This window comes from Choloepus didactylus, chromosome 13 (genome assembly GCF_015220235.1).
Source record: "Choloepus didactylus isolate mChoDid1 chromosome 13, mChoDid1.pri, whole genome shotgun sequence".
NCBI lineage: Eukaryota > Metazoa > Chordata > Mammalia > Pilosa > Megalonychidae > Choloepus > Choloepus didactylus.
This window is the reverse complement of record NC_051319.1, coordinates 26,406,070-26,433,020: the sequence shown is the minus strand read 5'-3', so window position 1 is coordinate 26,433,020 and position 26,951 is coordinate 26,406,070. Positions and strand designations below refer to the sequence as shown.

Below are 26,951 nucleotides of genomic sequence, written 5' to 3'. Positions count from 1 at the left end.
AGCCTCTTATCTCTGGTCCATCCCTACTCTCCACTCTTACTTTCTTAACCTCTACCACTCCCATCAAAAACCCTGCAGTCCACCTCTAAAAATAGCAAACATTTATATTGTTCTTACAATGTGAGTTAAAAAAAGTAACTCATTCTTTCTCATAACAGTCCTTTAAAGTAGATATTCATGTTACATCCTTTCTACAGATGGGGAGGCTGAGGCACAGAGAAGTTAAGTAATTGCCCAAGGAGGAACCCAGGCAGTCTGGCTCCTTAGTCCGTGCTCTTAACTGCTTCACTGTGCTGCCACTTGGCACACAGCGTCCATTCCTAGCTCTCCTTTATCTCTCTGCTTTGCACTGCTGAGCGCCCCTTGTCATCCCTCAAAATTCATTTCAGCCATTCAGGAAAGCCTTTCCTGACTCTTCTAGAAGGAGCTGTGCATCTCTCTGTGCTGTCCTAGCAGCCTGCACCTGCATATTTTTCTCAGTACACTGTAATTATAATGTCTGGGCACACGTCTTTCTCCTCAACACTCAGCTCTCTGAGGGAAAACTTTGTCTTATTCAGCTTGTATTCCCAGCTCGAGGCACAAAAGTTAGCACATGGTAGATACTCAGTAATTGTTTGTTAGCTGAATGAAAGAAAAGTTGATTTTCAAAGCAGAGTTTTCATAGTGTCAATGTAGAGAAAGGAAACAATATTTCAAGGAAATTCTATAATTTTAAATACAAAATCCTTTTGATCTGTAATTCACAAAAATAATGTATTCTTATATTTTACACAATGATATCTAATTAGTTATATGATTAAATGGCTGAGCACCATTGAGCAATAACCCTGTTTTACTAACTTCTCTAACATACTTAATAGGAAAAAGTAGGAAAACTAAAGAGCTCATATATGGCAGTAAATGAAACATAGGTTGGTATCTCAGACCATCATAAATCACCTTTTAAAACAGTGAGCCTCTATCATTGCTTAAACTAAAATAATTTCGAAGAGAAGGCACATGGTAAAGAAGTAACAGGATGAGGTTGCACTCTTTGTATGAGAGAAATATACAGTAAGTCATTATAATACATTAGTAATAGTGACATTTCTAGGTTTCATTTGACAGTTATTCATCCACTAGTTATACTTTTCTCTCAGCAACCAAAATGAAAAGTCACTGCTTTTAAAATTACATTTTGTCATATCTCTGTATAATAAAGCTTTTAAAAATGTGCTAATCTTGGTGGTTATTGATGACTGTAAGATCACGTTTAGTTGAGTTTTTTAATCACTAGATTTAATGGAAATATCCATAGGCACCGCAATGCTTTGTGTTGAATTATTCAGTTTCTTACTAGTACCTTTAGTTTTCACTTTGATAACGTGGTTGCCTTTTATTGATTAGAAGTACCTGGTATGCTCAAGGATTTACTGATTCATGATTGAGACCCCCCCCAAAAAAAAGTCTTTAGAAATCTCTGAAAATTTAAGAGACCTTTACAATCTCCATAGCTGTTTGACAATAAGGCAAAGGAGATTTATGCATATTGGTTAATAATTTTAATTGGCATTTATTGTAAATTAGATATAATTTTATATAAAAAGAAACTAACAGCTGTTTCCTTATTTTGATTGTTAATTGTTTACTATTTTATGCGTTTGGTTGTCAAGCATTGTCACTTCTGGAATGCTTAATTTATATCAGCTAAATACATCGAGACTTGATGGTGGCAGGGTTGTGTATTGCTTGGGATAAATCACTGAGGAAGGAAACCTGGTTTCCAGACCCTGAAAAGACTCTAACAGGACCTTAAGCTGTAACGTAGCACCTTTGAAGCTAGTACTGACATTGGGGATGAGACACAAATAGGTTTAGGCTTCATTTATATGCAAGTGTTTTATGATCATGTAATCATAAAATTTTACTTACATGGCGTTTTTTAAAATTCATTTAGCATTGAAAAAGAAAAAACTAGCATATTACAAAAGAAGACTTAAGTGGGAAGAGGAAAAGGTCATTGGATATTTAATTATTTTGTAGTAGTACCATTGTTTTTAAGTATTTAAAAACAAGTATTTTTTTTTTAAGAATACTCAGCAAATTTGCTAAGCTGTCTTACTCATCAGACATAAAGACTTCTCTGCAAATCTTACTCAGTGATTGAAAATCCGTAGAGGGGTTAAAAATTCAATCTAAAAAGATTGGCTTTAATGAGTTGGCATTTTTGTTGCCTAACAAATTCAGATTGCAATATTCAAAAAAGGGGAAGGGATACTATTTAATTGCTCTCAAATAATAAAACTGTTTTATTATAGTATAAAGATATAATTTTATATTTTTTATCATTAAGCAGCAAATTTAAAAAACTGTGTTAATAGTTCTTGTTTTGAAAGTATTCTGTTTAAATTGTTCTGAATAAAAATTCTGAATTTCAAGATTTACCTTGGAATTTGACCCAAGGCATAAAGATCCAATTATATTGCTTTACTATTATTATCTGTGAAATTAAGTAACAGTGAAATTTTTAACCAAAACCAAGGTTATCTAGATTTATTAAAGGTGAAAAAATACTTAGTCCCCTGATTGGATGATCTACAGCATGTGATATGAAGTCACTGCCAAGAAAATCAGTTTTCACTTCCCATATACAAAAGCTGGCAAATCACGGATAAAACTGTACCTTGACACCATTCTCTGGGGCCAGTGGGGAGGCAGGTCAAAGAGAAGATAGGTGAACAATATTACAGGTTAAGTTAGGCTATCATAAAATCTGCCTTCACCCTCTTTGGTTTGACTTCATTCTTAGGGAGTCTGATTTTGGGAGTTTGATTTTTCAAGTTATAACTTCCAAGAGAGTCTCTTAGCAGATTTTAGGGCCCTTTTTGTCATAATTTCTGACTTCACAATTTATATCCCTTTTTCTCCCCTATCTTCCTATTACATCCATTAAAGCAATGTGAAAATTGATCTCTTCACTTATATCCCATTGATTTAACCCAAGACTGTGGCTGATAATAAAACTTTGGTCATTTTTAATATTAAATTCAAGCTCTCAATATTCAAAATTTGCCCCCCCCCCCTTACTAATCTCTTTTCCTTGTAACTACTGGTTTCTCTATTCCCCATTTTTGGCATCACCATAAGATATTATTTAGCAATAATATGGAAAGAAAAACTCTTTTCAGAGTTATCAGTGATGTGAAATTGTGCATCAATAGATAGCAGACACTGAATGAGGGATGTGGTTAAAAACCCCCTCTTTTGGAAATCAATTTTTTACCTACCCAGGGACTTTCTCACTTGGGGTTCCAAGGCTCTTGTCAGGCAAGAGTACAATTTGCTATTTTTAGATCACTGCCCAAGCCTTTGCCAATCGTTTAAATTTAGCAGTTATTCTTATAGAGTATTTCTTACTCGAATTTTGAAGTCTGTGAGTATTCAGTATCGATACGGTGTCATATTTAAAAGAGCTACTTCAAACTAAAGGAAAGTAACTACATTGGACCAAAACTTTGGATAAACAGTTTCAATTCATTATCCATCCATGTGTCCATAGGGTGCTAAGTATCTTCTGGGTTTATTTATTATTGCTTCATTTTAATTATTTTTAACTGGGTTCAATATTGTCTAGGTAGCCATTTACTCACAATTTCTTGACCTTAGAGTCTCCTTACCACCTCCAGTTGTGGTAAAGAACTGATTGTATTGTATTTGTAGTGTGAAGGGGAAAAAACATGCTGTACTAATATAGGTTATTATAACATAGTAATAATAGCAAATCTAAATCTATGGTTGATTACGTATCCAAATATGATAACATTAATTTACATAACAATCATAATAAAGGAATCTTCATTTAATATTAAGCAACTCAGAAAATTATAAAATCAGGGAGCAGAATTTTTTTACTCAAAAAGTAATTTGGGAAAATATTCTAGAGGCAGATACTCAGGATATTAAAATAACCAAAGAAAATGCATGACATGTAAGTTATTTTAGGGACATTATTGCCCTTGGAAATTCTGTGAATTCCCATTTTTGCAGGATTGTCGTGAAAATTAAATGAGATAATAAAGGGTATCTTAACACGGTTTCTGCCATAGAGTAAGTGCTTATTAATAAATGTTAGCTGTTGTTAATATTATAATTATCTATGTCTTTGATTTTCTAATATAAGAAAAGTTCAGTGCAGTTTCAGTAATACTTACTAATTGAGCAGAGAGTGAGTAGCACACCAGTAGACTTCACAGAGCTATTCGATGTGGCTCCCCTGTCCTCAAAGCTGGAATAAAACAGATATGTTAATAAATCTGGGACAGAATGTGAAAGCAGTACAGTGCAGTGCAACACATTTCACTTTGAACATTATGAACTTCTGATGTGTTTGCAGCAGTTGTGTAAATGTTAAAACCACAAGTAATTATTCTTTCTTTTCTGTCAACGTTCTCCCTAATTTATACTGTCTCAATATTTTTGTTTATAGAAATGATTGAAAGAATGAGCGATTTTGTCAATAATGAAGACACCCCCTCACTTTTAGCGAAGAGACAGCCCAAAAAATCACAGGAGTGAACAATTAAATGAGTCATAAATCTATCATTCATGTTAGGTGGGATTTTTTAAAGATAGGAAAGTTCAATATCATTTTTATAGTGCAATTAAAACTATCCCTTTGGTAACTCAGTACCCAAAGCACAGCAATATTTTGAATGCCTTCATGCATTGGAAACATCAGATTGTCAATTTCTTCCCTATTTGCAAATGGAGCCTTTATTCTGAGAGAGGGAAAAATACAAGGATGCATTCTAAATCTGAAACATCTGGCTTTTATAATAACATAGTGGAAGCAGCTTGCATTTTGGATTCAAATCAGAGCTCTCCCTCTAATTGACAGGGTGACCCTTGGCAAATCACAGAAGTTCCCTGAGCCTCAGTTTCCTAAACGGACAGGAATCGTGATGATAAGGCCTAATTCACATGACTGTTAAAACAAATGACAGAGAGGCATCCAAACTCACTTTATGACACATACTCTCAGTCTTTGGGGAGAAAAAATTTAGTAATAAGTTAAAAATTGTTTACATCTGCTTCAAAATCCTGAGCTTATAATATGTGCGGTATGTTTTAAGTTCAGCGTCTAGTTGACAGATGCTGTTAATTTCACAAAAATTCACTAAACAAAGCACAGTCCAAGAGACATCAAGGACAAGCAGGCTAGATACGAAATCCTTGGGGCTCTGGTTCGGCATCCAGTGTGACAGGGTCAGGCAGAAGAAGTGAATCTCTTTTTAGAATGTCTGCTGCCCTCTAACTGGTATGGCCAAGAATAGCCTTGGCTTTGATGTATACATGGGGTATTTTTCTAAGAACACACCACAGCAGTCACTGAGGTTTCGCAAGAGTTTCTTCATAGTCTAACCTTATATATCATTATATTATTATTTCCCAAAGAAAACCCCATAACGAGTGGAGACTTGGTTTCATGTTTAAGAATCTGTAATCAGGAGTCTTTAGCAGGATAAGAATCAGAACTCTGATTTGCCCCTCTATAACATTAGGCTTATTGAAATTTTCATCATTCCCAGATTTCTGACCCTCAAGTGTTTTGTGGTTGCTTTTCCCCTTGAAACCATCCAGTGAAAAAGATCTCCTTTTCCCCCAAAAGAAAGAAAAAAAAAAAATCATGATGATTCCCAACATCTGAATAACATAAAGTTCCTAAACTTTTAACAAGGTTGTAGGCATTCAGGACAGAATAAGTATAGGGCTGCAGTCTAGAAAGTCGCAGTATTTTTCCACTAAATATTTGAGCAGAGTGGTGAGTTGTATGAGCAAGTTTACCCCATACAATTTAATGGAATTTCCTGCAAAAAGGCATATGCTCATTTAAGACCCAAAACCAATGTCCGGATATTGGAAACTAACTTCTAATTATAAAAGCATTTAAAAAGTTAAAATGTAAAATTAATTGATAGTTGTGAGCATTATTATGTATGTGACGTCTCTGGTTTAACAAGACAATGTTGCAAATGTTTTTAAAGTTGTTCTGGTGAAAAAAAATAGGTGGGTAAAATATTTTGCTGAAATAAAAGCACGCAAATCAGTATCATCAGAAATTCACATATATGTGCCAGCTTACTGTTTTCCTGTGGCAGTTTGCTCCAAATTCTCAAAAATCATATACTGTTGAAAATTAATAAACAGAGCAATTTTATACACTGATACATTAGAAATTGTCTTCCAGATAACAAATAACAGTGGATACTATAAAACACTAGACATTTCACTTTCAAGTTTCAAGAGAATCTGGTCTCTTAAATTGACAGTAGTTAGGTAAGCATTTTTGCCCTTTGCTTCTATTACAGAGGAGAAGATTATTAACTAAAATATTACAAAATCTACCTTTAAAAGCATATTTATTTAATTATCAACTCAAAATAGCACACCGAAAGTTAAACAGCTGCTCTAGTTTTTAGTGTAACCAAACCCAATATTTCCTGTTTGTAAATATGTATTTATCCAGAAGGAAACCAGCAATATGGTTTGGAAAATCACCGTTCTTTGCCTCTTTATATAAATTCAGTGTCTTCTGAACCAGAACTGCTATTTAGATGCTCGAGTTGACCATGCAGTGTGTCTCTGGAGCGTCCATACCACCTCTGGCTTAGAGGTTGAGTCTCCTCACCCTGGTCTCATATTTCATTTGTTTCCTCTGTTGTTTTGTATTCTTGTAATTTGGAATGAGACTTGACACAAAAAAGTTTTCAAAATATCAGTGAGTAACCAATTCTCAAGGAACAGTGTGATATACTTGAGGGGATAGACTTGGGACATACTGTTGGGTTCAAATCATGGCTCCATTAGCTGTTTGACACTGGGCAGATTACTGGACCTCTCTGTTCTTTCTTCAGTTTTCTCATTAGGTGACACAGGGATACTGTTACTACCTCATAGGGTTGTCACTGTGAGGATTAAAGGTGTTTTATGGCCATATATAATAGCACATGCTTATCTAGCATTCACTAGATGTCTGATACTGCTTTTGTTAATATTGTTGGTAAATAATACTATATGAAGTGTTTGTTATTATTTATATTACTGCACAGTCATGTTGGTGTTGGCTACCTCAGATGAGGCTCTGTGAGTCTCTGATTCAGCTTACTTCTATGATTCCTCACGCTAATGAAATCATTACTTAGCACTGATAAAACCAAGCCTCAACAGGGTTGAAGGAACTCTAATGGAGACTTCATAACTAGAAACCTGGATTTATTGCTTTATCCTCCTTTGTCCTCAACTTCTGATTTCCTTGTAAATCGTTCCATTCCTGCTGCCTCCATCAGCTCTTGCTCATGTGGATTATCACAGGAGTGCCCTAACTAGCTTCTCTAATAGCAGTCTAACCCCCTTTAATCTGTCTTTTCCATGAGCACTGTTTTTATTTTCCTAAAACACTGAGTTAACAGTGGGCTATCTTTGGTGCTCATTTTCTGTGGATCAAGTTTAGTAAAAGTTTACTATAAAGTCTATAGTGTAAATTTAGCATGATCTGGGAGGCCCTTGTATTAGCCAAGTATACTATTCTAACCTTTTAAAACTTTATGTTCTTAAATACCTGATATTTCATCTTCAGAGAAATGACCATCCTCTTCAGATACACTCACAACTCTGAGACCTCTGTGTCATGCATTCCCTCTCTCGAAAGTCTCCATCTGAACCATCTAATAACATCCTATTCACCCCAATTGCCACCCTCCTGTCATTCTTTTTCCTAAGATATCATGCAGCTTACCTAGATATCTTGTGGTAGGATGTTCTGTATGAATAAATTATTGTTGGGATTCATCTTGATATAGAGACAATCTTTGACCACTTGTCACAGTGGAAGAAAAGATCCAGTTCCCATTAAATTTTTTCTTTTTCATTAGGGGATAAGCTCTACTTATTTGACTCTACCACCTGTAGTCAGCTAAGGTAACGTGCTATGAAATGATTAACAGGTGCAACAGGTAAAAAGGAAGCTTCGATTAACTCTCTATAAGAAAATTTAGTAGGTAGGCACTTGCATGGTTTCCCAACTTTTACATTGTATGATTGATAAGCAGTTTGTCTCAATGGCATACTTGGTCATCAGTATTCAATCATTACCTAAAATAGGTAATTTTCACAAGTAGCATAAAGAATAGAGACCCTCAGGATTTGAAATTAGCAAATGACTCAATGTATTTTCAGTTCTCATCTCATCCTCCTTCAGTAACTTAATTTTTGATGTCATTCCAGAATAATTCCTCATTTTTCTAACATATTCTACACATCTGCTTTTTGAGCACCTGAAACATTTACAGAACTAGTGCTTTTGGGGGTATTGCTGCCTCTGATTGCTGCAGGAGTTTAGAGGAGATTGACTTCAACAGGAGCTAAAGTTGTCTGAAGAGCTTCATAAAGAATTAGGACCTTAGCTGATCCTTAAAAGATGAATTTTAATTAGATAGGAGAAAGAACACACCCAGCTGGGAAACTGCTAGAGCAAAGAATGGGCATACTTAGAAGACCACGAACCTGACTATGGCCATTGGAAATTAGGTTAGACAGAGTGAGTCCAGCTTTCGACAGGCAGGTTGAGAGCCAGGCAGAATGCTGACCCAACAGCATTAAGTAATATATGGAAAAAGGAACATAATGGAAGTGGCCATTTAGGAAGATTTCCCTGGTTGTGTTGGGACTGTACGTGAGGTTTAACATGACACATACACACAAGTTTGCTTGCAGCTTTAAGGAGCTGTCAGCCTTCTTGAAGCCCATCTTTAAGGACCTGGTAAAGAACTCTGCAGCTAGAGTCCAGATGGGAAGTTATCATCCTGGTCAAATGGTGTTGAAAGCCTAAACTAGGATGGCAGCGAGGGAAATGGAAAAACGTGCAGCCAGTAGTCATTTTTGAAGAAAAATTAACAAGGTTTCATATCTGATTGGATATGGAGTTGAAAAGGGGAGGTAAGAGAGTCAAAGATGACAAGGTTTGGGAGATTGAAAAAAAGATGGTGCCAATAATTAGCCTTGGTCTATAGGGACTAGTTTCTGTTTTGTGCTTATTCATTGTATATACTTGTATTTATAATTGAGAATCCCAGAAAAGACCAAAAAAACTAGTAAAAAGTTGGACTCATAATGTCTAAACATCCAAATAAGAGAAGGTGTTAGAGCTTTGGGCTCAACGAGAGCTACTTGCTCAGTTGAGCTCTGTGAGACAAGGCAAAGTGTCCTCCTCATAACATCTTAAGCCAGGAATATGTTGTTTTAATTTACAACTTCTTAAAATAGGAGTCAATAGAAGAAGCAGCAAGTATTTGTAAGTTAAAACTGGGGAGAAAAAAGTATATATTTTTCTCCTGGCAGCACGTTTCAGGTTCCATATATTTACACTAATTTTAATATGAGTGTTCAGAAACTTACAACCAATTTACAAATAGTAGAGGTTGATTCTATTATCTTTTATACAGTGATATACCGAATGCTTAAATTCTTTGTGTGTGTGTGAAACAATATTTTTAATCAAATGAAACAATAAAACAAACTAACTCTGAAGTTGGTCTGTTCTTCATTTTCTTATAATCTATAATCGGGAAATCCATTCATTCATGCCATATAATTTTTGTGCTTTTAAGTGGTCAGGGGAATGTGACATCTGCATACAGTCACATCTAAATTGGTAATTGTCCAGGCAAAGGGTAATTTTAAAACATAGCATGAAGAAAGGTTTAATCTGTATATTAGAAGGTTGTTGAGAGGTGGTGTTTCCCACCTCCCCCACCCCCGAATTTAAATGAGACCGTCCTCTTTGGTGAACTTATCTTAAGGTGGGACAACAGCCTCAACACAAGCCACAGCATTTGGAGTTAGGAGGAGGCTACGGTTTCTGAGCTGGTTTTAAATGCAGACTCTTCTTAGCAGTAAACCACACGCATGTATTCATCATTGATTTCCAAATGATAGGTTTCTATATCACTGGTTTAGGATCCACAGTCTTGCATTCCTGAATCTATATTATGCCAAAAGAATAACAATTTGGTGGCTGGAAACAGAAATGGTTATTATATGGCTCCAAAATGCTAGTTGGCACAATATGCTAAAAACAGCAGAAAATTCACGGGTAAAAGGCAGCATTTGTTTGTTCTTAAAAATAACTTCATGCTCTAAAAATATGAATTTAAGAAATGTCATCATGGTTCAAAATATTTTACATTCAGTATATAAACACCTGAAAATATGTGACTAATCTTCTAAAATGGCATAATTTTCAAATAACAGGAAATATTCTGGGAGAGAAATAGAATACGCTTTTTAAATCAGTTTTTCAGTTTTGAAGTATTTATTGGGTGAAAAACTATAATGTATGTTTACTTTTTTCTCTCTCTGCTGCTGCTGCCCCAAATCATTGTTTAAAATGCGGGCAAAAAGACGTAGGCTTTGTTGGAATTTCTCAAAAAGTTTACTGTAGGAAAATATTTTTTTTAAAAAAAAAAAGACCCTTTTCACTGAGCCTCTGTGAAGCATTTCCATTTGCTTGTCATATCATAGGACAACACATTTCATGAAGCGGTTTTACTTCCTTTTAGCAAAATAACTCCTCCATGCAAACCAGTATCGGCATCTACCGAGCCGGGGTTTTAGTTTGTTCTGATCTATTCAAGCTTCATTGCACTGCTTAACTGACTTTTTTTTTCCCCTTCTTTTGAAATTACCCAGCTAATTTTCCATTTGATTGTTTATTTAAACCAGATCTCACACAGGCTTAATAGATATGTGCCATATGTATTCAGTGTGTCAGTCTGAACCTCAGCTGAGAGGAAAGTATAGTGCAAATTTTGCCTTGGTGTTTTCATCCCTTCTATCCTGTAAAATCTATTAATTAAAACTAGTACCCTAACATATCACAAAATGAGTCAGTAAGATATATTAAATACAAAACTCATCTGAGTATTCCTTTTTGCCAAGCATTTTTCTAAGTGAGCATATTCTTTGGTAATTCTCTTAGTAAGCAAAGGTAAATATGTTTGTTACATGTAATAACTTTTGCCAGAGAAAACTGTCCAAATTAACTGTAAAAGAAAAAATTTGGCTTTAGATATATTTAACTGGTTTTAGAGAATTTAACTAATTTTACTGAAGTTTTATTACAGAAGAGTAATTTATGTTCTCATTCAACCAACATTTCTTAAGTGACTACTGTGAACTACACACGCATTTGGGATATGTTTTCTTTACTTTTGGGTTCTTTTTTTTTTTTTTTTCCAGTAACTCAAGAGAGTTTTATGCATAACCCAACTGACAGATTTAATCTTGTAGTTATTTGTTGTATATTCAGCCTGTTTATTCATGCATAAAATGAGACAGTAAATGAATGCGGTATGAAGAACAAGTGTGCTTTTTGCAGTGTGCCTCAAATATATGCTAATTCAAAAGATGCTCCCGACAATGTCTCCCGAAGTGTAGCTGTACTTTGCCATCCCCATTCCTCATTGCCTATATCTCAGACCATCACAGTAGTCTCCAGACAGGACTCCATCCATACTACCAGACCTTCCTAATTCCAGGTATCCCAGTGATCGTTTGTAGGCCTGTGTTATACCTTGTGCTCTGAAAGCTTCATGGTTTTGTATTTCCATCATCTATAAACTAAGACATTTTAACCTGGACTTTAAAGTCTCCTCTACAGCCTGACCTCTGTGTCCCTCGGGATCCTCTGTCACCTCCTCCGTTGTCACAAGTTCCCTTCTAATTGGGCTCCTCAAAATGTCCCAGACCGTGCTCTGTAAATTCCTCCATCAGCCCTTTTCCAGCACCCAGTCACAAGCCTGGTGTATCTTCTTATCTCCTCTCCTTTTTCAAGGCCCACATCAATTCCTGCCTCTTCTGTGAATCTTTATTGGGTTGTCACTTCTCTCCTGGGAACTCAGTAACATCTGGCTGGATCATTCTGTGGGCAGCTGGACCTGGGCTGTCTTGAATTGGTCTGCACCTTTGTCACGTGTGTTTGAATTGCCATAAAAGGCTTGCAGGCCTTTGAGGCCTGGCCTTGTCTGTGAGTCCCAGCTGGGTAGCACACAGTACTTGTGTTTTGTACTAATGATAATCTCGATAATAACAATGAGATTTAACTGTCTCCTTCGAGAGCCTCAGAAAACAACTATCTAGTATTCTAACAAGGTTTGTTGAACCTAGTAGTTGGTTTCTCTTATTCTCCAAACAAAAGCAGTGGAGGAAGCCAGCAGATGACTTTGAGTCTGGCTCTCATTCCAGCTCAGGTTGCATTTCAGATCAGCTCCCTCCATGGATGTTGAGCAGTATATTTTGAAATATGAGAAATGCAGACATTCACATATCCATTTTTCTGTTAGTAGGGGGCTAAACATCAGAGACCTAAGAATGCCCTTTCAGTATTCTCATTAAATGGCTATTCTGTACCTTGGTGAATCAGCACTTCACTGGAGGCATCATCACTTCCTTTCAGCTCCTGAAAAGGAGTCCTGATTTTTGAAGTTCTGCATGAGCAGGGAAGCAAGGCTTCAGGGTTATACGCTAAACTTAGTGAGGAGGGCAAACCAGACTGAAGAAAAATCATAGGGAGAATTCACTCAAAGGAAAGGGGTACTGAACAGCAAACTGTGCAAGACGCTTCCCCTCCTGCACGTCCTAGAAATTATAGTCTTGCTGGTATGCCCTTTCTTCATTTAAGGACACACAGACACACAAAATAAAACCCAAACCAGTGAACTGAAAAAGTGAGTCACATGAGCCAGGCCTCTGCTGTACTAGACAATTAAAGTGCAGAACCAATTCTGTGCTTTTCTTAGACCCTGATCAACTGTCTGACTTTTCTTCCTGGTTTTTTTTTTTTAAATATATAAAAAGCATATGCTGATTTCTGAGTATGTCAATATGCATTAGTTCTCACTTTAAAAGTTTTTAATCTTCCTTCAGAGGGACACTAAATAATTGACTGATATGGCTACTCTGCACATGGATATTAAATCAGTCATCCTGTGGTCTTTCAATGTATGTTTATTGTATGTCTTCCCTTCTTAAGCTTTTATTTTTAGTCAAATGTAGCATATTCTCCAGAAACATAGTTGAATCTAGATTTCTTCCTGAATGCTTTCACTGTTTTGTTTTCACAGGGAACGGGTATGGCAATCCCCGAAATTCACCAGGTCTGCTGGTCTCACCTGGTAACTTGAACAAGAATATGCAAGCAAAATCTCCTCCCCCCATGAATTTAGGGATGAATAACCGTAAACCAGATCTCCGGGTTCTTATTCCACCAGGCAGCAAGAATACGATGCCATCAGTGGTAATTCAAGACTACATTTTAAATAAATGCTGATAATGTTTTGTATATGTTTTGCTCTTTATTTTTATTTGTCTAACTTTATGAATTACTTAAGTTTTCCCAGGAAATTGACATGTTAATGCTATTGCTAGACCCCTGTTTCTATGTGGCTATCATTTCTAGTAACTGGTTTGCATTTTCCTGTCCCTTAAAAAAAGAACCGACGTCCAGTAAACTCCACTCTAGGACTGGTGTTCTGGGACAAGGAAAACATTTCCTTTTAAGGTCTCTGATGCATAATTAGAAAAAATCATTATCTGTTACTCTTCTCAGATGGTTTGACCAGTGGTAGGGCCAAACTCATGGAATGAGGGTCAACATAACAGATTTTTACAAAATTGTCTTCCATGTGCTGTAAATGAAAAATATTTTCCATAGTTTCTAAATGCAATTTCTCCTATTAATTGACAATTCCCTCTCAGGTGCATTGCAGTGATGTTTAATACATCACATGCCTATGTACTGCCTCAATTAATCTTCCCATTTATATACTTTGTGGATATACCTATCTTTCTAAAGCAAATTGTTTAAAAAATTCTAGATATTTTGAGAAGAGGGTTATATTTTACATCAAAAAAAGAATTGTGGATCCCTTTAAGAAAGAGTAGAGTTATAAAATAGAGATACATATTTAATATCCCTGTGCCCTGACATTTTTGTTTCTCCTAGATCTACATGCCTAAGATTAAGATAATACTGTAGGACCGAATTCAACAACAGAGAGACATCAGTGTTTTCCAAATTGGCTTTACTTGGGAGAAAGAACATTTAAAACCAAGATTCAGTAGGCAAATTTAGATCATTCTGCAAACACATTTCTTTTTTTCTTTTTGTACTCTGTGGCAAGCTTCAGGGTAAAACAGTCCTGCAAGCTGATTAGCTTATTATGGCACAGTGCAGATTAATTTTGAATATCAACCAAAAAAATCACATAATATGCAGTGTTCCCTTCAGAAAAGACTAGGTCTAATAAATAAAACCTCCCATAGGGCTACACCAAGCACTGGAGGCCATAGCAGCCTGTCTGTATTGGGAGATTTCCTCTAGGTCCATTAAAACTGATGATTTCCCAGGGATTTTGTGAGTGGTCAGGTCTCTGCCAGGCGCAGCTTCCCCCTCCTCCAGCAAGTGGGGTTTCAAAGTAAAATCTTCTTTTCAAAATGTGGTGGTGAAATAATGAATGTTGAGACACTGACCTGTGCTGAAGCTGGGTAGATTGTCTTCATATTTGAGACAAACAGCTCATTAAGGGAAATAAAGAATACCTTTGAAAGGAGTTATTTTTATAGTCCGGGGTTTAAAACTTGAAAATATTGTGCCTATCAGAAGATGCTTTTCCTTTTGTTGAAAAGATTTTGCCCAGTTATAAATATTTACAGACACTAATTAATAAAACTCCTTCCCCATGCTCTCAGTCTGAGGATGTCGACCTGCTTTTGGTAAGTGGTGAGAGCTCTTCCCTTTAAATGGTGCACATGCAAGGAAAAATCTGAATGGACGTGGGAGTACGTAAAATTGAAAAAATTTTGGAAGTTATCAGAATGTCTCAATATTGCTAAATGTTTAAATATCATTATTTTGTAGTGTAACTTACAGGTGGCAAGAATGTCAGGTTATTTCTTTTCCTAGCTCAACCTCTGTAAATGAAAGCCATGTTTTTGGTAGCTTAGCCCCTTTTTTACAGTAAAATTCTAATAAAAAATAACATTTCTTTAGTAGTTCAAACCATGAAGATACTTCTTTTTTTCTAATAATTAAAATCTAACGATCTTTAGGTTTAAAAATCTTTTATCTCCTTGCCGTAAGGAGTTAAATATAAGCATTTGCCTTCTAGTTTGAGGAAAGTTTAGAGGACTCTGAAAAAAGTGGTCAGAGCACCACCTGCTGGTCAGAATATAGCATGACCCTCTACCCATCTGCTCTGCCTCTGCTGTATATAAAAGTGAACATAAAAACCACCGTGGTTGATTTTAATTTTTTTTTAATTTGCATTTGAATAAAAACTGAAACAATGGAAGTACAGTATACATATTTCATCAGTTTTCAACATAGTCTGTTTTTACCCATAATAAAGCTATGGTTCTTCTAACTAGTTCAGTTGCCTAGGAGATACTGATGTAATGGGTTTCTATGGCAACAGCTGGTCTCTTGAAGGATTGTAAATGATAGGGTTGGCAGAGTTCATAGAGACACATGTTAAATGATTAATTTCATGAGGTTTGTACCAAGTTATCTTGTTACATGCAAAACTAATACTAAAATCTAATATTTGAAACTTTTATTTTTAAAAATCAACTGATGATGTCTTTTTATTTACTTTAAAGAATCAAAGGATAAATAACTCCCAGTCTGCTCAGTCATTGGCTACCCCAGTGGTTTCCGTAGCAACTCCTACTTTACCAGGACAAGGAATGGGAGGATATCCATCAGCCATTTCAACAACATATGGTACCGGTGAGTACCTTCCCCATGTGTGAATAGTACATTAAATCCTTTTTATTAAAAGGCCAGATAAAAAAAAAAATCTTTTTATTCTATTGGGAAGCTTTATTTAGTACCTGTGTGTCCACAGCACTATACCATTCCCAAAGCTTTACTAAGTCAAAGTGAATATCCACATATTTTTTTTCCTTAAGTGACTGGAAGTTTTGTTAACTCAAACTGAGTTCAAAATAGAATAACAATTTCAAGGAAATTGAGCTATTTCTTTGATATAATATAAGAAAGCTCACTTTCTTGGGGTTTTTAAAAAACATTTCTACATCTTCAAATATGTATATACTGTAACTCAGACTGTCATTCTAATAAACTAGAAATGCAGGCTGTACTACTTAGGAGCTTGCATAAAATACTTATCTTTGCAGTATAAGGTGTTTCTTTTAAATTAAAATGGTCCCTCATGTTTTACTCACTTCGTCCCCCAAAATGAAAAGAAAATTTGCAACCATCATAAATCATACTACTAGAATATTTTATAAATTGGAAATGTTTACTCTAGTCATAATTTGGTAATTTCCAAGTTAAATATTTTCCTTCATTATTTGTTTTTTAATGTAGAGTACTCTTTGAGTAGCGCAGACCTGTCATCTCTGTCTGGGTTTAACACCGCCAGCGCGCTTCACCTTGGTTCAGTAACTGGCTGGCAACAGCAGCACCTACATAACATGCCACCGTCTGCCCTCAGTCAGTTGGGGTAAGCAACATTATTTCTTTTGCAATATAATTTCACAAGGCATTTTTAAATGACAAGTGGCAATCTCTAAATACGTGCTTTAATGTACTTACTTTATCAATATCTGAAAGTAATTAGCAGATCAATACCTTTCAGGTAGCTTAAATATTACTTTCTCTATTCTTTAAGAGGATGGGAAGCTCTGTGATAATGAGATAAATTATTTCCTTATTGTTCTAGGCTGTATTTGTTCCCACTGTTCTCTATAAAGGATAGAATTTTTATTCAGTTTCATTTTCATGTAGTTCATTTGGGACATAAGAACGCAGTTACAATTATAAGTTCTTCAAGTTTTTGAGATATTTCAGAATCCTTCTCACTTAGCACCAACCACATAGTTTATTATGCTAATATTGTTAAACCTCAGCTAATATTAACCTGATGTTCATAGGATCAGGTTTTAATTGATATACAAGCTTCATATATTTATAATGTACTCAGAGTATATTTGTGTATTTATAGATATTGTATGAATATACAAAGGTATATGTACATACATTTACTGATTACCTAAATTTGGGTATAAAAATAATTTTTTGTTGCTTTCTGAAGTCAAAGGATGTGTATTTCTGCCCCCTTGTGGTAGTTTTGAGATAGGTCCTTATCATAGAAATGGCTCCTGTCATTTATCTCTGAAAACGTTCAAACCTTAAAAAGCCCTGAATTCACAATTCATACTACTTCTTGGAAAACAAAGAATAGTTGGGGAAAACAAAGAATAGTTGGGGGAAAACTATGAACCAAGCATGAACCAAGGGCCTGACTTTAACTAAACTCCAAAACTATAATTAATCCTCAAAACAAAATACCAACTACTAGGAGAATATAAACTATTTGCAAATAATAAGGTTTTATATTTTATAAATAGTCCATATTCCTAGCCCACTTCTATTTTACGCTGAGCCCTTTGGTGAGAATAGCTAACTAACTCTATCCTCATATTTCTACCGAGATAATGAGAATAAAACATTTGTCAGAATAGAAGTCACTTATCAATATCACAACTTTGTTTCTCTTAGCCCCTGCCTCCAGCTAGCTTTCACATGGCATTGATCCAACACAGAAAAGTGATTTAACTATGGAGTCTTTATGCCTTCACAGTTTGCTTTTGTGTCCTACTCACTAATCACTGTCTTTGCAAATCTAACCTTTTGTATAAATTATAAAATAACACAACATTATTGCTCCAATTTCTTAGAAATATCATTAGCTTTGAAGATATATTAAATATTGATCATTGACAGAGTTCCTCTTTTTAGGACATTTAAATTTTCTCAGAATCCAAGTAGATATTAATTGCAATAGTAACTTCTTCAGGGAATTATCACGTAATTGCATACGACCACCCAGACAATTTAAACATATTTATACATGGCATTGTTACTGCAGTGAATCCACTATACAGGCTTCTTATAAAAATAAAAGTAACTGTTTCTCATTTTTCACAAAACCTATCCATTATAGAACTACATGTTAAAAGCCATATGTGTAGCTTTCCTTTGTTTTCAATAATAGCAGCCGATAAATTGCATTTTAAAAATACCTATTTATTTGTGTATTTTAATTGTACTACAATTTTAAAACTCTTTTCAATTCCATGGGAAGAACTAGAGAGAAACTGAATTACCAAAGGGAAGGATGAAGCATTTTGTTTAGCACCAGGTTCCTTTCAACACTGATTCCCGTGGTACATAATTTGACTGTGAATTTAGTCTACGAATTTTGATTGCACTTAATCACTTCACTTATGCCTCAAACAGATAACTCTTCCAGTCCTTCCAATTTTGCTCCTCCTTTTTCACACGTACACACACACACACACACACACACACACAAGTAGCTTTTAAAAAAGGGTTTCCTTCATATGGACTATCCCATGCTCACACAATTAAATGTTAAACTGCAAAAAGAAAAACAATCCCTGTCATAATTTTTATATAAAATAACTTCTGTGAGCTTCCTTAATTCCTTACAGTGTAAACCAGTTAAAAGAATTGGTAACTTTTCCACTGCCAACATAGTCTTATACACACACATGCGGGTTCACAGCAAACAGTAGAATATATTTCAACTCAACCAAAGTAGACAGTCCCAGCTACCCAATATGGTTACCACAATTCTTTCTCAAAATTAAAACAGTATGATAGAGCTTTGGGCATGTTGTTCATGGGACTACCTTTAAGTCTTCAAAGCTGTACTCTTAAACAAACTAGTATCTGATTTTATCTGACCAAGTTTGAGCGTGACTCACTCGTTCAGTACATAAATATGCTCTCATAAACTCATTCAATGGAGAGAGCAGAGATGCCTGGCAGAAGGATTAGTGAGAGTTATTTGACATCAAGGACTAATGAGAGCTATTTGAATACTAATATTTGAGAAAATGACCCTTAAGTTTTAGGTGTTTCTCTCTTACCTAAAAAAAAAAAAAAAAAAAAAAAAGCCAACCTGTTTTCTGGAAGCATTTCCATACCTTGCTCTTGTTAATGTGAGAGAGAAAACTCTGAGTGGAGATAACTTTTAAAAGATCAGGTTAAATACGGTCTGATAGTCTAATTTCCAGGTGGAGGCAGTGAGAAATTTGAATAAAATTATCCAGTCATGTTTGATTACTGAACAATAGTGGGGAAGGGTAGGTGTTTTCCTAATTTTAACATTGGCATCTGTAGTAGAGGAAAACTTCAGAGAGGACTTGGCAACTGGCGTATCTGTCCTCATTATCTTCCCACCCAGCTCTTTTATCACCATAACCTACGAAGTATTTCACAGCTGCCTGTTTATGTTCTCAAGAACAAGTAGACCGACATGCTTATATCTGAATCTAGCATGTATATATATATGATCTTAAGTGCTACTTTTTCTTTTCAAGAAAATGCTTTTTTTGATAAGAGATTCATCATATTTCCACTCTATTTGGTATCTTACATCACAGTATAATGAAGCTAAACTGAGATATCACTTACATTTCATTACTGTGAATTTATTCCCCAGAACTACTCAAAATACTTCATGTACGCTTTCAGTGTCAAATGAAATGTCACCAAAAGATAAACTTATGTACTATAACTGTTATATCTTTTGGGTGAAGGAATGATTATATTATTTTTTGCTTAATTTATCCAAAATATTTTTTCTAATTTTCCATGTCACCCTGCTTGTGAAGACACAATCTAAGTGTCAAAGGGCAGACAAAAGCATTTATTGATATACCACTTTATTTTCAGGCTTCTAATTGACATTCTTTATTAAGAAGTTGTGTAATTCATGGGAGAAGCATTTAATTAACTTTTAGTGAAATAGTCTTTCTTACTCAGAACCAGGAAAATTCTTTCTTCCTGAAATCAAAAGACGACTCCTCTGACATCAAAATGAATCACTAAGTAATTTTGAACCAAGATAAAATAGTCTACCACTAAGGATACTTTGGAAATACAGGTGTTGCCTTTCCCTCCCACCCCATTTTAACATCTTCATGATTTAAAGATTACTTAATTAAAACTCTTGGAAAATTAGTATACTAATATAGACATTAAAAAATTAACTGCAAATAAATAACTCCCAGTATTAATAGGTAATTGAAAACTATACAGACTCAATATGCTATCTTGATATAAATGACAAGACTGGTTTGATCTTATAAGATCATAAAAGCCAGAGAAAGACAGGCTTATTAGGGAAACAAATAATTTGCCTTTATTTTATTCTCTACATTAGTTTATCTATTAATGAGAGAAGGAAAGTAATTCCTTGCCAGTAGGTGGTGCTTTTGTATAAAACATCACTCAAAGATAAAGTCATTTCTGACTAATTTTATATCTCTCTACATCTTTAGCCTTTATTGCATCTCCCAAAATGCCAGCTCTAAGTTACTCCTCTTTTTCCTCTGAAATACACACCAATTCTCTCACGGCTTATAACAAAGTTTCTAATGCCATCTAATTCTCTCCATTGGAAATTACTGTATTGCATACATTACTAGGTAGGCTTGTTTCCCTTTGTTTAAAATGGGTATGTTGATATGGATAATTCCTTACTTTGACTCTTCCTCAATAAAAGAAATTTCTGTACTTTCTCGACACTATGGTCAAGTTGTGCTGACACTGGCTGTGGGTGTTAGTGCAGTCAGAATGAAAGAACAATGGAAGCATCTTTAAATTTGATGCCAGCAATTTTACTCCAGTTTATCCTAACCAGAATCACTGTGGTTGCCAATCTGCACTTAAGGACTTAATGCTTTTCCCTCCATAATTACAAGTATCTAAACTCTCCCACATTTTGAAGAAAAGCAAGTTAAGCTCTCTGGGACTAGATGAGGATTAAGGATTATAAACACAGCAAAATCACACTAGGTCCCTCCTTACAACAGCCTTTCCTTAGGCAACCCCAGATTCATCAACTAATGCCAATTTTAAAAAAAAAGGAATGTCCTAAGTACGCCAGCAGGGAGTGATTAACAATAAATAGTAAATAGTAAAGCTGAGGTAGTTGTGGAAAATGGATAGTATTTTCATATCATGAAACTGAAAAAGGATGAAGAAAGTCAAAGTATTTACAATTTTAGTGGGGTAGAAATTCTTAAGTGTTTTTAAACTAGTGTTTAAAATTTCTGCGGATAATTTTAACCTTCTTCCTCCCCCATCTTTTTCCTGTGCCAAGTATTTACCAAATATGATTATTATGTAGCATTTTGTGGGTCCTATTCATTTGAAATTTGAACTCTTCACTTTCTCTGAAGAATATGTAACTTAATATTTATGTGCTTCTTAATTTGAAGGAAACATGTATATCCATTATAAGATTTTTGAAATAATTTTCAAACACAGGCAGTAGCCAATCAAGGAAATCTAAGTCAAAACTGTAAACACTGTATCCAAAGGCTTACAAGATTATATTTTGGAAGTAGTGTATAGAAAAATTCCATCAACACAGAAAATGCTTTTTCCAGCGTGTCTCGATAAACCTTTCTGAAAAGTAAGCCATATGTTTGGGATGCCTGTCAGAGACTATAGAGAGATGATTCGTGAGGCCTGGACCTGTTAAATACCGTAATTACTACCGGGCAAATCAACAAAGGCGTCCTAAATCACGCTAAGAAAGCAGTGCCCCTAAGTGCTTCCAAGCACATTCTCCTCACCTCTGGGCATGCTCTGGTGTCTATGCGAGTCTTTAAGCTGATGTTTTATGTAATTGTGAGTTCCTGGGGGCTCCAGGCCTCCTCCATCTGTAACTGGGTTTCCTTTCCTCCTACAGAGCTTGCACTAGCACTCATTTATCTCAGAGTTCAAATCTCTCCCTGCCTTCTACTCAAAGCCTCAACATCAAGTCAGAACCTGTTTCTCCTCCTAGAGACCGTACCACCACCCCTTCGAGATACCCACAACACACGCGCCACGAGGCGGGGAGGTCTCCTGTTGACAGCTTGAGCAGCTGTAGCAGTTCGTACGACGGAAGCGACCGAGAGGATCACCGGAACGAATTCCACTCCCCCATTGGACTCACCAGACCTTCGCCGGACGAAAGGGAAAGTCCCTCAGTCAAGCGCATGCGACTCTCTGAAGGATGGGCAACATGATCAGATTATTACTTAATAGTTTTTTTTTTTTTCTTGCAGTGTGTGTGTGTGCTATACCTTAATGGGGAAGGGGGGTCGATATGCATTATATGTGCCGTGTGTGGAAAAAAAAAAAAAGTCAGGTACTCTGTTTTGTAAAAGTACTTTTAAATTGCCTCAGTGATACAGTATAAAGATAAACAGAAATGCTGAGATAAGCTTAGCACTTGAGTTGTACAAACAGAACACTTGTACAAAATAGATTTTAAGGCTAACTTCTTTTCACTGTTGTGCTCCTTTGCAAAATGTATGTTACAATAGATAGTGTCATGTTGCAGGTTCAACGTTATTTACATGTAAATAGACAAAAGGAAACATTTGCCAAAAGCGGCAGATCTTTACTGAAAGAGAGAGCAGCTGTTATGCAACATATAGAAAAATGTATAGATGTTTTGGACAGACCCGGCAATGGGTGGCCATTGGTAAATGTTAGGAACTCACCAGGTCACCTAACATCCCGAGAATGCTCACAAACCTGCAGGCGTATCATTGGCGTATGGCACTCATTAAAAAGGATCAAAGACCATTAAAAGAGGACCATACCTATTAAAAAATATAATAATGTGGAGTTTGAGGGCTAACATATTTAATTAAATAAATAAATCTGGGTCTGCATCTCTTATTAAATAAAAATATAAAAATATGTACATTACATTTTGCTTATTTTCATATAAAAGGTAAGACAGAGTTTGCAAAGCATTTGTGGCTTTTTGTAGTTTACTTAAGCCAAAATGTGTTTTTTTTCCCCTTGATAGCTTCGCTACTATTTTAAACAGTCCTGAAAGAAAACCAAAAAGGACTTTTTGTATAGAAAGCACTACCCTAAGCCATGAAGAACTCCATGCTTTGCTAACCAAGATAACTGTTTTCTCTTTGTAGAAGTTTTGTTTTTGAAATGTGTATTTCTAATTATATAAAATATTAAGAATCTTTTAAAAAAATCTGTGAAATTAACATGCTTGTGTATAGCTTTCTAATATATATAATATTATGGTAATAGCAGAAGTTTTGTTATCTTAATAGCGGGAGGGGGGTATATTTGTGCATTGCACATTTGAGTAACTATTTTCTTTCTGTTTTCTTTTACTCTGCATACATTTTATAAGTTTAAGATCAGCCGTCAAAAGGATAACCTGTGGGGTGAGAACATATCACACTGCAACACCCTAAATTGTTTTTAATATATAAGCAATCCATTGGGTCACCTGATATCCATTGTATATACTGATCAGTTTCTTTCATGCTATTTTTTTTTTTTTTGCATTTTTAGTCAAATGCAAGGCCCCTTTCTGATCTCACCATTTCACCATGCATCTTGGAATTCAGTAAGTGCATATCACAACTTGCCCATTTCCTAAATCATCTGGTTGGTTTACAGCCTAGAATTTGATATGTTTTTTCGAAACATGCCCAGAATAGAGAAGCTGCATGGGGGCACATGTCCACAATATGGCCCTAGAAACAAGTGATATGGAGTTTACTCAGTGAATGAGTTGTAAATTCCCACAGAAGAAAAATGTGAATGACCGGGTGCTAGACAAGAAGGAAGCAGGTAAAGGGATAGTTGCTTTGTCATCCATTTTTTAATTATTTTAACTGACCCTCCACAATCTTGTCAGCAATATAGGACTGTTGAACAATCCTGATGTGTCAGGACCCCCAAATGTCACTTCTGCATAAAGCATGTATGTCATCTATTTTTCTTCAATAAAGAGATTTAATAGCCATTTCAAGAAATCCCATTAAAGAACCTCTCTATGTCCCTTTTTTAACTTTTCAAGAAAATATGATGACTCTTGTCTAATACTCGTCTATAGGGATTAAATTTCAGACCCTTTAAAAAGTGAGTGCCATAAAAAAAGATATATATTGTTAGATATTTCAGTCTAGGAATAACTTTCCTTCTCTTGGAATGTGAAGATCTGTCAATTCATCTCCAATCATATGCATTGACATGCACAGCAAAAAAGATATACACAGTATTATCAACACTGCTAGATGATGTGTAGGACATTTCTTACCCATTCTTTTTTTTTCCTTTTACTTGCATAGTTGCTATGTGTTTCTCATTGTAAAAGGCTGCCGCTGGGTGGCAGAAGCCAAGAGATCTTATTAACTAGGCTATATTTTTCTTAACTTGATCTGAAATCCACAATTAGACCACAATGCACCTTTGGTTGTATCCATATAGGATGCTAGCCTGCCTTGTACTAACGTTTTATATACTAAAAAATATAAAATCTATCAACCATTTCGTATATCCCACTACTCAAGGTATATCCATGGAACATGAAAGAATAACATTTGTGCAGAGGAAAAACAGAAGATCATCCCTGGAATACACAAACACACAAACACTCACACACACAGGGAAAAAAAAAAAACTAAGAAAATCATTTTCCTCACCATAAATTTAATCCCATCCTTGTAACCCATCTTTATAACTCGGTGTGTATAAAATATGCAAACATGTCACAAATGTTCTTTGTCATTTCAAAACATTTTAGTGTATCAATATCAGTAGAAACTTACCAGTGGGTGGGAAAGGGTCATTATATGAAAATATGAAGAAATAGCCATATTAATTTTTTTACCTGCAATTTGCCTCAGCAACAAAGAAAAAGCAAATTTCTAATGCTGAAGATAAAGTAAGCTAAAATACCAGCAGAAGCTTGGCTATTTATAGCAGTTCTGACAATAGTTTTAAGAACATGGAAAGAATAGAATCACTTGAAAATGGATGCCAGTCATCTCTTGTTCTCACTACTGAATTCCTATAAAGTGGTGGCAAGATAGCGAAGGGATAGTCTGAGAACTTTTTATGATGATTTAATGAGAAGAAGCACAATTTTGATTGTGATGAGTCACTTTCTGTAAACAATTGCTGTCGCTCTTAACGCTTATTCCTTGTCTGTAATTTACTATTTGTTGTATTTACAAAGCTAGTCTGGGTTTTGGTTTTTATGGCAGTAAATCCTTTGAATTCAGGAGTTCAGGGTATAGCCCTCGGGGAGAATTGTTCTACTTAACCCATCGTAAAGTAACATTTAGGCAACATTCTTCAGTGCAAGTAAAAGAACCCTGAGTGGAATTTGTGCAGCTCTGAATATTGTTCTATCAAATCCTATTATTAAAGATTGGCTTATTTTTAACCCAAAGGTGGAATTTAACATTTTGTAATGATGAATATGAAAAACCTGTCATCCTCAGATCATTTTAAGGTTAACTAAAGTGAGAATTTTTTTTTTTAATTTCCAATATACTTTTTAAAAGAATATCTGCCCTCAAGCATTTTGTTTGTTTGCTTTTCTTACATACCCATCTTTTGACTTCGAGATAGCATTTTTTTTGCCCCCTCTATCCTTTTGTTTATTTTTGCCAGAGAGTAAATGCTCTGTATTTCTTTCTTTAAAACAAACTTTTTTTAAAAGAAGAAAAAGTCACTTGAACCCTCGATAAAGGCTGTTGCCTAAGCATGGCTTACTTCATCTGTTCCCGTTTGTGCCATCTGCTGTGATGTCGTCACTTATATGGCGTTAATTTTCTGCCACTACAGATCTTTTGAGATTGATGGAATACTGGTGTCTGTTAGAATGCTTCAGACTACAGATGTAATTAAAGGCTTTTCTTAATATGTTTTAACCAAAGATGTGGAGCAATCCAAGCCACATATCTTCTACATTAAATTTGTCCATTTTAGTTATTTTCATAATCGGTTATTGCATTTTGCCTTCCCTGTTCATACCTCAAATTGACTCATACCTCAGTTTAATTCAGAGAGGTCAACTAAGTGACGAATTCTGTTGTGGTTTGAATGCAGTACCAGTGTTCTCTTGGAGCAAAGCAGACCTGGCTCACTGTAGGCGTAGGACTTGGATTGCTTCAGATGGTTTGCTGTATCGTTTTTCTTCTTTTTCTTTTTCTGGGGACTTGTTTCCATTAAATGACAGTAATTAAAATCGCTTGTAAATGAGGGCATACAAGCATTTGCAACAAATATTCAAATAGAGGCTCACAGCGGCATAAGCTGGACTTTGTCGCCACTAGATGACAAGATGTTATAACTAAGTTAAACCACATCTGTGTATCTCAAGGGACTTAATTCAGCTGTCTGTAGTGAATAAAAGTGGGAAATTTTCAGAAGTTTCTCCTGCTGGAAATAAGGTATAATTTGTATTTTGCAGACAATTCAGTAAAGTTACTGGCTTTCTTAGTGATGCAGTGTCCATGGTGCATTTTTTTAATGAATATTTTGCTGTTTAAATTTATTCCACTTTATCCTGGTTTTTAAAAGCAGCTTTTACCAAACAAGCACAAATGAGCATTCTCAGTTTTCAACTCAGAATATTATACCAAAAAAAAAAGGGGGGGTCGTGTATATTTGGGAGAGGGGGTGTGAATAGGATTCCAGTTCTTTGGGTAATATATTGGTAATCAGCCAATGTGGGAAGTTTTAAGGTTCTTATTGGGTGGTTCAGTTTCTTTATTAAAGCAGTTATGTGAAGATCTTTGATAAACTGTTTAACACACAGAATCTTCCAAAAGTTGGCAGGAAAGGCACTACCATGAAATAAGTTAAATTATTTTTTTTAACTAATGTGAAGAAACAGTTCCCAAAATTCTTATCTTCATTAAAATAATCTTTAAATTAAAAAAAGAAAAAGTTGAGAATGTAAGTTTATATCTATTTGAGTAAATTAGTGAATTTGAACATTTTGAAGAACAATAGAATATGT

At 35.3% G+C, this 26,951-nt stretch overlaps 1 protein-coding gene and 1 long non-coding RNA gene across 7 annotated transcripts in view; one reads left to right on the top strand and one right to left on the bottom strand.

Annotated features, from left to right (window-relative positions):
- The window catches only part of MEF2C (myocyte enhancer factor 2C), a 138,278-nt gene extending 111,846 nt beyond the window's left edge, over positions 1 to 26,432 (top strand). For 4 of the 6 annotated variants that reach the window (XM_037801818.1, XM_037801815.1, XM_037801812.1 and 1 more), the window contains 4 exons: positions 13,161 to 13,333; positions 15,697 to 15,826; positions 16,430 to 16,565; positions 21,855 to 26,432. In XM_037801818.1, the coding sequence (XP_037657746.1) occupies positions 13,161 to 13,333; positions 15,697 to 15,826; positions 16,430 to 16,565; positions 21,855 to 22,176 (761 nt within the window). In that variant the 3' untranslated portion in view covers positions 22,177 to 26,432. The remainder of the gene's footprint in view (positions 1 to 13,160; positions 13,334 to 15,696; positions 15,827 to 16,429; positions 16,566 to 21,854) is intronic. The other 2 variants (XM_037801817.1, XM_037801816.1) reach the window with 1 other exon arrangement.
- Positions 1 to 26,951, bottom strand: part of LOC119508238 — an 81,056-nt gene that overhangs the window by 3,086 nt on the left and 51,019 nt on the right. The window contains exon 2 of the long non-coding RNA XR_005211436.1: positions 4,194 to 4,267. This is a non-coding gene — a long non-coding RNA (uncharacterized LOC119508238). The remainder of the gene's footprint in view (positions 1 to 4,193; positions 4,268 to 26,951) is intronic.